Source organism: Caloenas nicobarica, chromosome Z (genome assembly GCF_036013445.1).
Source record: "Caloenas nicobarica isolate bCalNic1 chromosome Z, bCalNic1.hap1, whole genome shotgun sequence".
Lineage (NCBI taxonomy): Eukaryota > Metazoa > Chordata > Aves > Columbiformes > Columbidae > Caloenas > Caloenas nicobarica.
Window position 1 is genome coordinate 104,349,726 of NC_088284.1, and position 15,334 is coordinate 104,365,059.

Here is a 15,334-nt window from a genome sequence, read left to right on the forward strand (position 1 = left end):
GCCATGGCGGCCTGGGGACAACGGGAAACGGGACAGAGCCCCACGGGAGGGCGAGCGTCGCTGCGGGGGAACAACGCGGGAGCGGCCTTGGACGGAGGTGGTTCAACAGTAACCCAAAACAATCCCGTCTCACTGCCCCGCTGGCTTCACAGCTCTCGTCAAACCCCCTTGGCAGCTGCGAAAGAGAACTGGACGTTTCATGCGCAAAACAAAAATCTCAGATCACTTTCAGAACACTTTATTCAGAAGCAAAATAGCGTGGTGAGTGTAGATGAAATTTAAAACAGGAAAATAGCTACAAAGGATTAGGGATGAACAAGTTCATGCTCCTGATGGAACCAGTCAGTCTCCCGTCATCCGTATGCGTGGGACAGCGCTGTCCTTTCTACAGAAAACTACCCCTGTTCTTGCAGTTCCCGTGTTCTTCGGTGAAAAAATAATCTAAAATGCAATTACTGTACAGATGGAGAAACAGGCATTGTAATCTGAAAGAGACAAATAACTCCTGTGAGTATTATGGCTCCTCACAGTCACCAGAGAACAACAGGGCACATATTTATATCTAAGTACTAAAATACATTACTATCATATTGAATCTTAATAGGCACCTGGGATGAGAAACTGATTTTGCAGGAGGAAAGCTTCTAAAATTGATCTGCATGATTCAATTGTGTCACAGCTGGTAACTTCTTACAATCATTATTGCTAAGCATACTAGGGCTTTTTTTTTTTTTTTTAAATCTAATATAACTTCTAGTCAGTAAATACTCTGATCTCCGCATGCACACTGGGGGCTGCTGTACTGGCAGAGGCCTGGCCGCTGCATGTCTATGAGCCTTTTCCTGGACCTGCTTCATGTCTCATCTCTCCAACAGAATTCAGGCATCAGCTGCCCCTGGCAGCGCTGCCGGCTGAACCTCCAACCATCCCACACCAGGAACGCGGCCGGTGCGGGTCGCGCAGACTCCCAGTCAGCCCCGCTCAGCGACTACACGGGTGTCCCCGTGCAGAGCTGCTGCTCTGAAACACAGTCACAAACATCCGGGGGGTGGGGCAGAAATATTTTTTATTTTTAGCATTAAAAGGGAAATAATAGTTTATTGTTTAATTTTTACTTGTGCAGTAAAATATTAACAAACACTTTCAGGTTTTTGTAAGGGATTGAGGGGGAAAAATAAAAAAATATCTTTGAAACTACCTACAGCGCTGAGTAGATTATTTAAATGTGTGTTTCTTTGCCAAAAGTAAACCTCAAAGAAAAGAAAGATAACACGTCTTTGTTCCTCCGAGTCTTTTACGCTTTTATGGCTATACTTAAAACGTGCAACTGTAAGAAAAGTTAATAAATGGTATTTATATATAGGTGGCACTTGGCAAAATCAGTCTGTTAAATCCTTTTCCACTCACCATAGTGATGGGGAAAAGTCTGAAGATGTCCGTGATGATTACAGAAGAAAGTCTAGATTAGATTCTTACCTTATTTACTGACTTTGTTATTACTGTTGTTCCATTGTGAGCAGGGATAATAGGTGCAGGAAAATCCACTTCAGGGGCATCAAAAAAGTACGCCTACATTATTATGGAGGAGAAAAAGACTGTTTAGAGAGAAACAACTAGTTCTGCCTCATCTCAGCTCTTTCTTGCTACACACACTGTTTACAAGGTACAAACACAGCACTGAAATGGCTAATTTGGATATTTTCTGATTTTACTAGATTAGAAACAATTAAAATCGTGCTCTAAACTGTACTTTTAAATATAGTGGCAGCGAAGGCCTTTGAAAAAGACCTGTGCTGGAAAGGACTGGATTGCAGATATGTATTTGAGTGTTTTAACTGCTGAAGCTCCAGGCCTCCAGTGCTGGGAGCCCCGCTGCGGTCAGCTGCACGTCTCCTGCTGACACCAGAGCTGCGTTTTGCCTTCACCCCCCTGCACGCAGAGCTGCAGGGAACCAAATCCATCTACTCTGGAGCCTGGATTATATAAACTATGATTGGATACTGCTGATACTACGATGAATTCCAGATAAATTAAAGACTATTCTGTGAGTGATTTTGCACTAAAGACATACTAATTATTGAGTTTGTTACTGGTGCTGTCAAAGTCAGACTGGCAGCAATTTTTGCCACATTTGAAAAAATTGGAACTTCTACTTTGGAGTTTTTTCAGAAGTACTATTTCTTTCTTTATTAAGAAAGATTTTCCAGCAACCAGCCAACACCTCCTTCCCTGCTCCATAACAAGTCACCAGTACCAGGTCAAGGCAGCATCATACCAAACAACCGACAGATAGCAGGGCATGGAGCAGAACGATGGTCCCCACAGTCGCCAGCGCGATCCTCCGGTTGTCATCTCGGACAGCGGGCCAAAAGGTCATCACCAAAACAGAGCCCGAAAGGCACAGGGAGAACATCATCAGGACCCAGCGCACCACCCTTTCTGGAATGATCCACAACATCTGTAAAAAGGAGGAAAATGATCGTTAAAGAGATGGTGTGAAACAATGATTCATTTATTTAATGCATTGTTCTGTGACATTTCATCACTTCCAGCCAATTCGCGCACAAATTAACTCACGCCTTATCTGATATGTCTGTTATTTGAGGAAAGAATAACAGCAATAGCAGGGATGAGCTTCCCTCCCGGACGCGACAAGATGATGTGCCCAGTCCCCAAGATTTTGACTAATAGGAACAATATTACAAGAAATAGCAAAGTTTCTGAACCAGGACCTTTTTGCAGGGCATTTAATAGGGGTGTACTCTTTAGGCCATACGTACTGCTGTGGGTATGTAGACAAAGAGGGAGTAGCCATATACACACACTATCTCCAAGAACGAGTAGGACACAATGTTCATAACTTTACTGTTCCTCCACATCAGGAATCCCCAGAGAGCAAGGGGAACGAGCCAAGCGTATGCATAAATCGTCGTTGCTGCTATGGACACTGGAAATATGACAAAAGATTTCACATTTTACTTAAATACCAGCCAGAATCAAAAGTGTAGAAGCATTTAGCCTGAAAACTAGAAAGCTACCTTTGAAGTTGCTTTCAATATATAAAGAACTTTGCATTTACGTCCAGTTTACGCCCACTACTTTGCCCACACTTCCGGTTAGTTTAAAAGTAAAGACTCCAGAAAGTATTATCTTGATATTTTAAATTTCTTGGCTAAAAATAAAAATTCAGCTACTGACAGCTACTGAAAAATGAGAACAGAATGCAGACACAAATGTCAAATCTGAAATTATTGAAGTGACTGGATTCCCAAATGGCAGTATTCTTCCAACACACAGCAGCCGCGTTCCTCTGCGGGGACAGCAGTCCCTTCAAACTACAAGGACAAGTACAGACTATTGGCTCCACACTCCGAGTTCTTTCTTTGAGGAATGTATCAGTTGAGAATCTTTTGCTTATTTTCGAGTTTGCCAGAAGGTAACAACTTCCAGCCCTCAGTAGGTGATATGAGTAATACTCTAATTCAGACATTTTCTGGCTGAGGTCTGCAGGCTCCTACGAGGCACCTACAAAAGCACCACAGTGGCCACTGCTGGGCCTTCCCTCTCCATACATGGGGGCTTTCAGTAAGGCTAGAAAAATAACTGCTGTAATTACTCCTGCCTGCTCTACTAAAACCCTGTAACTACTTTATGCTCTGGAGAAGTACAGCTCTGCCAGTTACAGCCCACTTTAAGGACTTGTTTCACATCTCTAAAAGTTTAAATAAAGCAATCAAAAGACTCTGCTAAATCAAAGCTGTGACCTGTTCTTACATTACTTCCCTAACACATTAAAAAACAAACAAATGCCAACAAAACCAACACTCAGGACTGTACCAACTATTTACAAACCTTTCCTGAACTCTGGCACATAGTGGTATGTTGGTTTGCCCAGATGGATGAAGAAATTAGAGAGATTGCCACTAACTGCAATGGTAAAGACGAGTGTGGCACATATCCAAAAGGGACCTAAAAATAAAAAAAACACACAAGTTCAATAACAACTCCTCCAGCCTCTTGTTTTTTACGATTAGCAAGTAAAAGGTAATACAAACTCGTAACATTTGGTGCAGAAGAGAACTTCTCACACCTCATACCTACCGTAAAGGTCGGGATTGCTGCGGATATACAGCCTCACAAAGTTCTTCCCTGGTACTGGGAAAACTGAACCTTTGATTCTGTCCAGGACCTATGGAAGCATACAGATTTGTCTGACTGAAGATGCAAAATGGAAAAAATCTCAATGTCTGGATAAGGCACAGTTCAGACAATAGTTCTCTGGAATGGAGAATTAACCTGGTATGTGTCCACATCAAAGAATGTCTGGTAGTAGTCAAATGTCCAGAAAGGGGCACTTTTCTTCTGTCCTGCAAGCAGCTGTATGGGGGAAAGGCAACATGAAAAATGTTACAAGCATGCAATTTATGTATTACTAGTTCACTTACACACTAGTTAAATGATTTCTGTACCCAGACAGGAAAAAAAACTTAACAGGGCAACACTTAATTATTTGACCGTTTCCCTTTCCTCCTCTAATATTTGTTAGCAGCAGCTAGTCCTGCAAGCAGAATAGTGGCCTGGGGTTCAAAGGAACAGAATCACGATCCTTGGAGGTGTTCAAAAGGCATATAGACAACGTTCTTAGGGACATGGTTTAGTGCTAGAGTTAGGTTAGGTTATGGTTGGACTTGATGATCTCAAGGGTCTCTTCCAACTGAAATGATTCTGTGAGATCCTATACATGCCTTCATCAGCATCACCAGTGCGATCGCTGACAGCTGCATTAGCTGAACCCTCCAGACAAGCCCTGCCCGTTCCAAAGGTTCCTGCTCTCCTGACAGTCACCAGCCCCACAGCAGAACTGACAGAAACACACACAGTGCTGCTTTCCAGCTGCTGCTGTGCTTATCTCCTGGCACCTTTGCTTTGCTTAAATAGCCACCATCTCAGTTCCATTTCCTAGGCTGCAAACCACAACAGCTGAAGAGCCAACGCACATTTGCTTCTGCCAGTTCTGCTATTGAGAAAGTAACCTGTGACAGAGAAGAAGCGGAGTTTTAAGTCACCCAGCACGAATCCCTGGTGTCCTCTAGAAATACCTCAGTGTTGTCAGCACCATTTGCGTACACGCCGACGGAGGCACAGGAGGTGTAAGAGCATTACCTCCGTTTTATCGGAGTCATCCGTCCCCAGTAACTCATCATCTTCTTCTCTCCCTGGCTCTTGCAGACGGCTGCGCTGGTTCTTCGGGATTTGAACTGGCTCGTCGATGCTTATTGTGGTAGCGCCAGGATTTGCTGCAAGCAAATTAGCTGCATCGTCAAATTCTGCAAATAAGTACATTACAAGAGAGGCATTGATCAAGCTAACAAAGTTTTTTGCTTTTGTGGTTCAAAAGAGTCCAGCACAGAGCCACGAAGATGCTGAAGGGAGTGGAGCATCTCCCTTATAAGGAAAGGCTGAGGGAGCTGGGGCTCTTTAGTTTGGAGAACAGAAGACTGAGGGGTGACCTCATTAATGTTTATAAATATGTAAAGGGTGAGTGTCACAAGGATGGAGCTAGGCTCTTCTCGGTGACAACCAATGATAGGACAAGGGGCAATGGGTACAAACTGGAACACAGGAGGTTCCACTTAAATATGAGAAGAAACTTCTTAACAGTGAAGGTGACAGACACTGGAACAAGCTGCCCAGGGAGGTTGTGGAGTCTCCTTCTCTGGAGACATTCAAAACCCGCCTGGACACCTTCCTGTGTAACCTCATCTGGGTGTTCCTGCTCTGGCAGGGGGATTGGACTACATGATCTTTCGAGGTCCCTTCCAATCCCTAACATTTGGTGATTCTGTAAAAAAAAAAACAAACACTACTTTAAGAACCCCAACGCAGCCCAAGAAAACATAAATGACTAGTTTGGGCACATCAAATGTGATCTGTTTCTTAAAGCCCAGACTGACACAGATTAAGCTGAACGTTTATTTAGTTAACAGTGTGAGGCCTTTCCTGCTAATCTGCTTTGTGTGATGGAGCCTGTGTCTCCTTCCTGCCGTCAGCCCCAGAGCGAGGACTGGCAGGTCTCTGCAAGGCCAGGGGGAAGCTGAGACTGCAGAAATGAGTAATTTTAATCGTCTCATAAAACTGGGGGGTTTTTTCAGGCCTAAATTTATCAATAAATATGCTTAAGCAAGTCTGAAACTACAGTCCATAACACGTTAGAGTGCTCTGCCTGCTTTCAGCTTTACTTTCCCGTCAGAAAGGATTTCAGTCAACACAGGTAACACATTTTATCTCACCAACAGCACAACCTTATTGCAGAAAACCGGAGATATTCCTGCCACTACGGCAAAGCTTCACGGAAGCTTTTAATCAGGAGGAACCCAGAGCAAAGCTCAGAAACGCTTCCAAACCTCTAAGCGTTTGACCGCTCCATCAGCTGGGCCCCAAACCTCACATTTACCTTGAAATTTGAGGTCATCCGCAGCCGCCATTCACCCGCTGGGTCGAGGAGCAGGTCCCCGAGGCCTTGACCCTCCTGACACAGACCAGCTGGTCCCGTCCCAGCTGCCCCAGGCCCGGGGAAGCTCCAGCACCTCCGGGCTCCACAGCCCAACCGCTCCCGGTAGTAGCCGCTTCGCTCCCTTAAAGGGACCGCAGGCGCTGCGCGGCGACAGCCAATCAGCGGCTCCGCTGCTCCCCTCTCCTCCCCCGCCTTCAGAATCATGCGGGCGACACTCGTCTGGCCAGCCAATCAGAGGCCACGCGGCGCTTCCTCGTCCGCCTCCGCCCGCCCCCTTAAAGGGCCCGCGGCGCCTTGGGAGGCCCTGGGACTGCGCTGCCCCGGGGTCCTGAGCCGCACTCGGCAGGGGTTCCAGGAACGGGCAATGGCCGCTCCATATATACATATATAACACATTTAGATTATATATATAGTTACAGGTTTTTATAGTCTATTATAAACATATATTATATATATTGATTTTTTAATATATATCTATATATTGGAGTATATATGTATTTTGGGGTATCCTTCCAGCCCAACGTGACAACTATGGGTGTGGAGCAGAGCACTGGAGGATGCAGAACTGTAGGAACGGGACACGCAAAACGCAAATGGCTGCATCAATCCAAGGCCCCAGTGTCAACGTCAACAGTTTTGTATGAAAACGTGCAGCCCTGAGCCCTGCGCGTGCAGGATCAGACTCTCGGGTACCACTAACAGAATTCTTGCTTTTAGTCTGTGGTTCGGAGAAAATACCCTGATTCAGCTCCTCCCGTTAGTAAAATACACCACATATTTGTGAATAAGCCTCATAGCTGTGCTGTTAGCGCTGAAAATCTACGGTCACTGTAATTAATGCCTTCGGTGTGGGTGGAGGCAGCGCAGCTGACAGGGTCCTCGCTCTCGCAGATGCTGAAGTTCACAGAAGGGTGATGGTTCACGAGACAAGCAGAAATTTGCCCAAACACGTGGACATTTTTCCTCCCCCTCACTCTCTACCTTTGCCCCTGCTGCCGCACTGTGTTCCCGTCAGAAGCACTCAGACCTCCTCCACCGCGATGTTTGGAGTCAGGGTTTTCCTACAAAAATTCCTGATTCTTCTGCACGTTACTACGTGCACCATCATTGGCAAAACGCTGATGATCCTGTTCCCTAACGCCATGAAAAGATACATCCTAAAACTGGGCGAAAAGAGCAGAATGAATGAGAATCCAAAGTTTAGCTATGAAAACTGGGGTCCAACTTTTTTCAGCTTCAAGTATCTGCTCTTTGTGCTGAAGGTGAAGTGGAAGAGGCTGGAGGACGAAGCCTACGAGGGACATCCTGCTCCCAACACACCGGTGGTGACTCTCAATGGAGAAGCTCGTCACCTCTCTGATTTCATGCGAGGTCAGTAAATCCACCATGCAGCTGGGTTGAGTTTGGCAAGAGGATAAACAAGAAGAGGCTGCTGAGGGCACAGGCATAGACAGCTGGTGTGAGAGTGCACAACACAGCAGGCCAGGCTATCAGCGTTCATTTGATGGAAAAAAATCATGATTCTAAAAAACAAGCTGTATTTATAATCCTGGCTACAACATCCCTTCATGCCATTAAGTTTAGGAATCTCTTGCAAAAGCTGGCTCTGCCTGGAAATACCTCTTCACTGAAAGGCAAGGTAATTTATTTTATGGAGAGAAGACCCAGAATTGGAACAGCGTGCAGTGACTCACGACTGTTGGCTGTCATTCCCTGTACATACAGAAAGTCCCACACCAGCTCCCTTCACAAGCCTAAAGCCCAGAAAGCACAGGGTGATTTTTTTTTTGAGATTCAAGGTGGCTGAAAATAAAGCAGAAGAAATAGAAGTTGCTTTGTACTTTGTCCGCTGCCTCCCACTGAGATCTCTGTAGAACGTGGAATTAATCATTAAGCTGCAGTCTTGATCCCCATGGGAGGCATTACATCCTTCTCTAACTCCGCTTTTCTAATTATAGACAGATATATACATATTTATGTAGAAAATAGGATGGAAATTTGGAAAAGAGATACACAGTATCTGAAAGAATGTACCCCCTTTATTAGATTCTTTAGGATGTGGATCTATGTTTGCAGCAGTTTTTGAAGATAAGGCCAGCCAGAAGGAAGATCTTGAACAAATTTCAGATAATTTAGCATGACCACAGACTAACAGACACGCTTAAAAATCTTGCAGATTCTCATTAATCGAGGCCTTGCAAACAGATGCTAACACCTGTGGGCAGATACTGTGTTAATTTGTAAGCAACTGTATAAATACTTTTCGCCAGTGGCTTGTGTAACATTAGTTTAATAAATAATAATATATAACGAGTGTTCTGTTTGGACAAGAAATTGCAGAAATACATGGAAAGCATGAAAGCCTGTGATGCATGACTGAAAAGTCTGCAGCTTCTACTCAGCTCAGCTCTAACAAACACCTCTGGAAAAAATCAAGTCCAATAGGTTCACCAAACAGCATTAAGACATCTCTGAACCACTGTTCTGGGAAAAACATTGCAGATTATCATGTTTAGTGCTTTTTAAGTTTCTTTGTAAGAAGTATCTTTGGGAGGCTGTGATACACGATATGCTATATATCCATTTTAGATCAGCTCCCCATCCCAAAATGTTAACTTGAGAATTTGCTGTCGTGATGAGGACATGAGAAGTGACTGCTCGGTGCCTCCTGCCTTTACGGGGCTTTCCAGAGGAAAGGGTCCCCCTGGGTTCAGCTCATTGCTGGATCCAGCTCAGGTCAGAGCCAGGCTAGGGAAAAAAAAACATCCTCATGCCTGTTTCGCATAGATGTAGAAGTTCTGCTGCTGATTTTAATGTCCAAAAAAAGTTGTGGGTTAAGTGACTTGCCCACTGCTGCCCAGGAAACAGTTCAGTGCATTAATCTGATTCTGTCCTTCTTCCAAACGATTTAACCACAAACTGTCTCCTTTTTTTTCCCAGATAACCGGCCCTTAATCCTGAATTTTGGAAGTTGCACCTGACCTTCATTTATGTTAAAATTTGATGAGTTCAACAAGCTCATCAAAGATTTCAGCCCTATAGCAGATTTCCTTATCATCTACATCGAAGAAGCTCACGCAGTAGGTACAGTACAAACATCACAGTGTTCAGACCCATGTCATTCCTGTAAGGAAAAGATGTTAAGAAAGCAAGGAGCTGCAAACGGGAAAGAAAACTCCCTCAAATCAAAAGGGGCAACACCAAATCTAGGCACCAATTTGTGTCCCTATTAAGCCAAAGATTTTACTCACACAGCTGACTTCACACCAAGGTGCTCCTGCTGAAGACACTCATCTCGGTGAAGTGAAGCACAGAGGTGTATCTTTACTAAACTTCCTCTCAGTGTTAGCACAGCTCCTTTTGGAAAGAAAAAAAAAAAAGGTGTTTCATAGAACAAAGGTTACATGTGTGACGCCAGCATGTTATATATTTTTAAAAAGTATAATTAGTATAAATAATTTTTATCATGTCTCAAGAACAGCATGCAGACTCTAATTTGAAAAATACAGCAAACGAACCGCACCCACTCTTTTATCTACACTAGACTCTAAGTAACACAGCGGCACCAATTTCATCCCAGAGTTAAGGTAGTTTTCTAAAATGTGAGATTTACAGTTTTCAAGTTTTCTAACAATACCTCACTGTCAGTAGTTAAGAAACAGATAATAATCAAGTCAGTCATCAAAAACTTTTACTACTTTCTCATTGACTAGGAATTGCGTGCAAATGTGTGTTTGCATATTTCTGAAAAAGGTGTGCCCTGGCTCAAATATGTTTCAGTTCTCACAAACCTGAATTTATTTTTACAGCCTTAATGAGTAGAATCAAACAGAATTGCTGAGGCTGTGCTAAATGAGCAGGTGCCAGCTGATAGCACTACTAGCCATTTTAAAATCTCCTCCTCTGTGCCACTAATTTTGTCAAACCTTACCCAAACAGGATCTATCTCCCCCACCTGGTATCTTCCTATGGTTGATTTATGTGGGAAAAATTCAGCTAAAATACATCAAATATTACCAAATCCAGGGCAAGGGGAAAATACAGTTTTCCCAAATCAAAGAAATATCTTGGCTCCATTTATTTGAAAAGCTGTGGTGCTCTCAAACTCTGAGGGAGCAGCTTTCCTTTCATGGCAAGTTTTAGTGTTGGGAGTAAATTCCAGTGTTCTTTTAACCCAGTTTTGGGATATGACACACAATACATCTCCACTTACTTAACACTTACTTAAAATGTGCCTTGCTAAATCCCTTTCTCATTTGTTTTAGATGGATGGGCTTTTAAAAACAATATTGTTATTAAAAATCACAGAAGCCTTGAAGATCGAAAAATTGCAGCACAATTTCTTCAGAAAAAAAATCCTTTATGTCCAGTGGTTTTAGACACTATGGAAAACCCAAGCAGTTCAAAATACGCTGCGATGCCAGAACGCCTGTATCTACTTCAAGGAGGGAAGGTCGTCTATAAGGTAAAAAAAAATACCAACTATAATAATGAGCACAATATATTGAGATTTTTAAATTTCAAAGTAATTTGAGAATGCTTTACATTCAACAGTCAGTATTTCATTCTGTTTCAGAGCTAAAAAATTCACAATTCACTGTAACTGCCAGACAAGCACTGGCAGCAAAACCAGTCTGGGCCTTTATAATGTACATATTTGATGTACACCTCAGTCTCGCTCAAATATTTATCTTTTGGCTCATTAGGAAACCCTAAGTACATGTAAGCTGCGAGATCCGGGAACGCTTCCCAGCTCCAGGATCCAGACCTTGGCCCTGTCCCTGTTACACAGCGGGTGTAACCTGTGCATGCAGCATCTCCCACAGGAGGCCCAAGCACCCCTGCCCGCAGTCCTGGGGCAACTGCTGTGCTCTGCAGGGCTTCTGCTCTGGGTATTTGAGCATCGCTCCATGATTTTATTGCCTTTGCAGGGAGGACCGGGGCCTTGGAATTACCACCCCCAGGAAATACGCGCCATCCTGGAAAAAATGAAATAGAAAAAGAAGAGGACTTTGGAATAAAGACTATCTCAATCAAGAAGCTAAATAAATAGGTTTTCATCCATTTACAACCCCAGCTACTGCACTGTAGTATCTTACTGTCAGGACTGGCTACCAACGTTTACATTTGGGCAGGATAAACTTCAGGAGTGGTGACATTTGCAAGAGTCGACTGGCATGCAAAACAAACCATTTCACATGACTCTTGTATACATACAATTTTCCTAAATGTTCCCTTTCACCGACTTCAGAAGGCTTCTGAAGAACACAAGCTCTATCAACATTTGTTTCTATTAGTATTTGTTATGATGGTCATGGCATAAAGCACAGACAGCTGTGACCTGATGGTAGAAAATATTTATAGAAACAAGAGACTGACCTGCAATTATTAAAAATCTATCAGACCACTTCATATGGCTTCAGATTATTCCCCTCCCTGCCCCAGTTATTTCTAAGCATTAGTAGACGTTTATATTCATCCTATCAATCTTGAACAGTTTGAGCTGATAAGAAAGTTACCAATTTTAAAACTTTTGAAGGACTTATTTGACAGTAAGACAACCTCCCATTTAAGTATTTCACACTTTTTTTTCTATTTAGCTCAGAGTGCAAGGGAAACATTTTACAGGAAATAGTTTTAATTCATAGATTACAAAAGCCTGATATAAACAAACTAATTTAAATGGACTCAGATATGTTCAAGTGTTCTACAGTAACAGTCTAGATTATAAAACTAGAAAGCCGTTACTACAATTAACAAGAGTACTGCATTACATACATTAAACCGGTGAGGAATACATACTACATCCATACCTTCAAAAACCACTTTAATGCAAGGTTTTAATAATAAATATTCTCTGTGCCACAGATGTCAAAATATAACTTCTTTATAAAAAAACTGAAGTACAAATTTAAGCTGGACTTAAGCGTCTTCTGGTGTGCCCTCTGCCATCACCCTGTGCACGGACACAAAGTGATCAAAGGCAGATTTGATGATGAAACGCAAGTAAGTGGCTTGGAAATCAGGAAGCTGTAGAAGAAAAAAAAAAGTTATTGCATTCTCTGTAATAACATAACTATCAAACAACATTTGCAGATGTTTGTTAGACAGAATGATCTAGATATTTGTGTCTGTTTTCAAACTGCACAAAAATCAAGCTCTTTTAATACATCTAGCCAGCCTCAGAGCTTCTTTAGACGACAACAATTCAAAAAAGTCCCACCCCTCCCAAATACTGCAGCCTTAAAGGCAACAACAGAGAGAGGAAAGATTGCCATGCTTCAGGAAAGAGCTCTTTCACATAGTTCAGAGCAGTGCACAGGTGCAATTTCATACCATAATCTACAAAGGTGCAGTCAGGATGTGCAATTTCATACCATGATCTACAAATTCCTACATCTAACACCAGCAGAACAGTAATTATAAATAAGGACATGTTTTGGTTTTTCAGTAGTTTCTCCTCAGATAGTCTAGACATCCTGTCCCATCAAGCACTACTTATGTACACTGGAAATACTTACTGGAAATTCTTCCATTTGAAGCTGCCCTTCTGTGTGTTGCAAATCTAGAAAATACAGGTTAAAGCAATGCTGTGAAAAGTATTCACTGCACTTCAGAGCTCAAGAGAGCTTAAAGACCATAAACTTACATCATCTATAGAAATCATTCTTTTTTTTTTTTTTTTTTTTAACAAGGTGACTTAAGAGAACAAGTACTGTTTGCAACATCCTAGTGGGTATATATATATATATATATATCCCACTCATTACACTGTTTTATAAAATGTCACCCAAGAGGCATTAAAAAACAAAACCACAACAACAAAAACCAAACGATCTGGGAAATGTCACTCGATTATGCTATGTAAGTCTGGTTTTAATTTTTGGAATATAAAAGTGAGCGCACAAGTAGTGCTTTTAGCCCTTATACACCATTTTACATCTCCAAACTGCTCCAGAGACCAGCAGAGTTCACAAACTTCATTTAAATGTGACTATTACCTTTATAAATAATAAAATAATCATCAAGCCACACATGACTACTCAACAAATAGACATGGGGTTAAAATGACTCACTGAAAAAGATCAATGTTATTCCCACAAAATCCCCACTGCTTCAGATTCAGACTCTTACCTTTTTCAATGCACTGTTCAAAACCTACAGGGTCTTTAGATATGCTTCTTTCAATCCTTAAGGTCCGCACTAAAATATAGACACATTTAAAATATCAACACAAGTTCTGATTCTTTATTGATATTTATTCCATCACTTTTCAGCTACAAAGGACTTCAAAAGCATTAACTGATCCATTATTGTGGGGCAGTACTGTAATACAACCAGCATCCTCACGGTCCAAGTTGGACAAACAATAAATTTTCGCATCTTTTGCGTAACCCTTGCTAACGGTCAAGCTCCTGTCTCCATGCTCTGACCTCGTAACAGTCCTTTCTGGTTTAGAATTCACATTTTCCTTCACATTATTTTAAAAAGACTAAGACAGTTCTGTCCAAGAAATTAGAATAATCACTATTCAAAATAAATAAACAGTAGTCCAGGCCATTAAACTACAACAGCCATCGCTGTGCAAGAGAATAGTTAATGATAAGCTTGATGCAATATGTTGTAAGAAAAAAATAAGTGCCGGTGAGGTAGATTTTCCATCTTTTCCTGATTTATGAAAAACTTTGGACTTGCTTTGTGGAGTTAAATCTTTTTGAATCTGTTAACAGTGGCTACTTACAGAATGCAACACTGAGAATTCATATACAGGCACAGACACACATTTTAACATAGCACGTATTACCTACTGCAATGCATCAAGTCTTACCCAAGTAACACTGGATTGCAACTTTGCTGATTTTTACACATTTGGGAAAACCAATAATGAATTCTTGTGGGAACATGCCCGTCGTCGTCCAGAACGTTTCCGAACTTCTGTGGAGAGAACAGGACAAAACCCCCCACCTGTGGCTTTCCATCTACAACCAAACCTGCAAAGCCATTTTTTATTTGGGGTATTTTGAGCAAACACCAGTATGACGATGGGGAAGCTCTCTGGAGGTATTAACACCTCCGCGTTCACGCTCTGTACCACAAGACGACTCAAGAATGGTGACCGGGGGTCCTTCAAAAAAGAAGTTAAACTATGTGCCAACACGAGCGGGTAAGCAAAGCAGAGCCCGGCGGTGAGAGGCTCCGGTAACGGCAGCACCGGGCGGGATCTCTGCGGGGATCGGCCGCCCCGGAGGAGCCGCTTCCCGCCCGGGCCCGCGGCCCCTCCCGGCCCCTCGGCGCCGCGCGCCCCCTCACCCGTCCGCCATGTTCTCGGCGGGGTGCTGCTCGTCGCTGGAGGTGGCCAGGACCAGGGCAGCCCCCGCCGAGCTCAGGCACCAGTCGGTTGCCCTCATCCCGGAGCGGCGGGGAGGGCAAGGCCGGCCCTGCCGCTGCCAGGCAACGGCCCAGCGCCCGCCCTTCCGCCGGCGGCAGCTGCGCGGTGCTTCGCGGGCTCCTGCGGGACCCGCCGCCTCGCACGAAGCGCCTCACAAGCGCGGAGCAGCCACAGCCCCTCACAGCGCCGGCGCCCCCTTTCCCGCCTCCCCGCCGCGGCCGTGGCCGCCCGGGAGCCGCACGCCCGGGACCCCGCGCGGAGGGGTGGGGCGGGGCGGTTGCCGCCGCGGAGGGGGGAGGTTTGGCAGCGGTGAGGTCGCCCCACACAAGCGCTGAGGTAGCCGGACGGCTTCCCACCGCAGCCCACCGCCCTCAGCCCCGCTCCCGGCGTGCCCCGCGCCGCCCGCTCCGGTCCCCGCCCCCGGTGCGGCT

At 43.8% G+C, this 15,334-nt stretch overlaps 3 protein-coding genes across 5 annotated transcripts; 1 reads left to right on the forward strand and 2 right to left on the reverse strand.

The window, feature by feature from the left end:
* Positions 1–222: 222 nt before the first annotated feature.
* Positions 223–6,636, reverse strand: YIPF1 (Yip1 domain family member 1). Of its 2 annotated transcripts, none has more exons than XM_065656702.1 (9): positions 6,455–6,636; positions 5,164–5,297; positions 4,297–4,377; positions 4,102–4,189; positions 3,853–3,969; positions 2,781–2,947; positions 2,276–2,458; positions 1,477–1,569; positions 223–485 (listed from the first exon to the last, which is right to left on the reverse strand). In XM_065656702.1, exons 1-9 carry the CDS (start codon positions 6,483–6,485, stop codon positions 453–455), a joined length of 927 nt encoding a protein of 308 aa, XP_065512774.1. In that variant the 5' UTR covers positions 6,486–6,636; the 3' UTR covers positions 223–452. The 2 variants fall into 2 exon arrangements, with proteins under 2 accessions (XP_065512774.1, XP_065512773.1); XM_065656701.1 differs by having other exon boundaries at positions 5,164–5,327.
* An 893-nt stretch (positions 6,637–7,529) lies between these two features.
* On the forward strand, positions 7,530–11,589 carry DIO1 (iodothyronine deiodinase 1). Its single transcript, XM_065656489.1, has 4 exons — positions 7,530–7,885; positions 9,455–9,598; positions 10,780–10,979; positions 11,446–11,589. Exons 1-4 carry the CDS (start codon positions 7,555–7,557, stop codon positions 11,509–11,511), a joined length of 741 nt encoding a protein of 246 aa, XP_065512561.1. The 5' UTR covers positions 7,530–7,554; the 3' UTR covers positions 11,512–11,589.
* Positions 11,410–15,300, reverse strand: IFT25 (intraflagellar transport 25). 2 transcript variants are annotated; one of them, XR_010607847.1, is made up of 6 exons: positions 14,825–15,300; positions 14,343–14,449; positions 13,649–13,717; positions 13,036–13,079; positions 12,328–12,544; positions 11,410–11,493 (listed from the first exon to the last, which is right to left on the reverse strand). XR_010607847.1 is itself a non-coding variant. In XM_065656490.1 (5 exons), exons 1-5 carry the CDS (start codon positions 14,920–14,922, stop codon positions 12,437–12,439), a joined length of 426 nt encoding a protein of 141 aa, XP_065512562.1. In that variant the 5' UTR covers positions 14,923–15,300; the 3' UTR covers positions 12,120–12,436. The 2 variants fall into 2 exon arrangements, 1 of the variants encoding a protein (XP_065512562.1); XM_065656490.1 differs by lacking the exon at positions 11,410–11,493 and having other exon boundaries at positions 12,120–12,544.
* Between the last annotated feature and the right edge of the window lie 34 nt (positions 15,301–15,334).

Bases quoted from the DNA above. Each gene is read 5' to 3' on its own strand.
- YIPF1 (XM_065656701.1), bottom strand. From the start codon at position 6,485: ATGGCGGCTGCGGATGACCTCAAATTTCAAG. The intron at 2,948-3,852 runs GTTTGTAAATAG...TCATATTTCCAG, and splicing joins TGTGCCAGAGTTCAGGAAAG to TGTCCATAGCAGCAACGACG. The intron at 2,459-2,780 runs GTACGTATGGCC...TCCTTTTTACAG, and splicing joins TTGTCTACATACCCACAGCA to ATGTTGTGGATCATTCCAGA.
- IFT25 (XM_065656490.1), bottom strand. From the start codon at position 14,922: ATGAGGGCAACCGACTGGTGCCTGAGCTCGGCGGGGGCTGCCCTGGTC. The intron at 14,450-14,824 runs GTGAGGGGGCGC...TTCTCTCCACAG, and splicing joins GCCGAGAACATGGCGGACGG to AAGTTCGGAAACGTTCTGGA. The intron at 12,545-13,035 runs GTAAGTATTTCC...TTTCTTCTACAG, and splicing joins TTCAAATGGAAGAATTTCCA to CTTCCTGATTTCCAAGCCAC.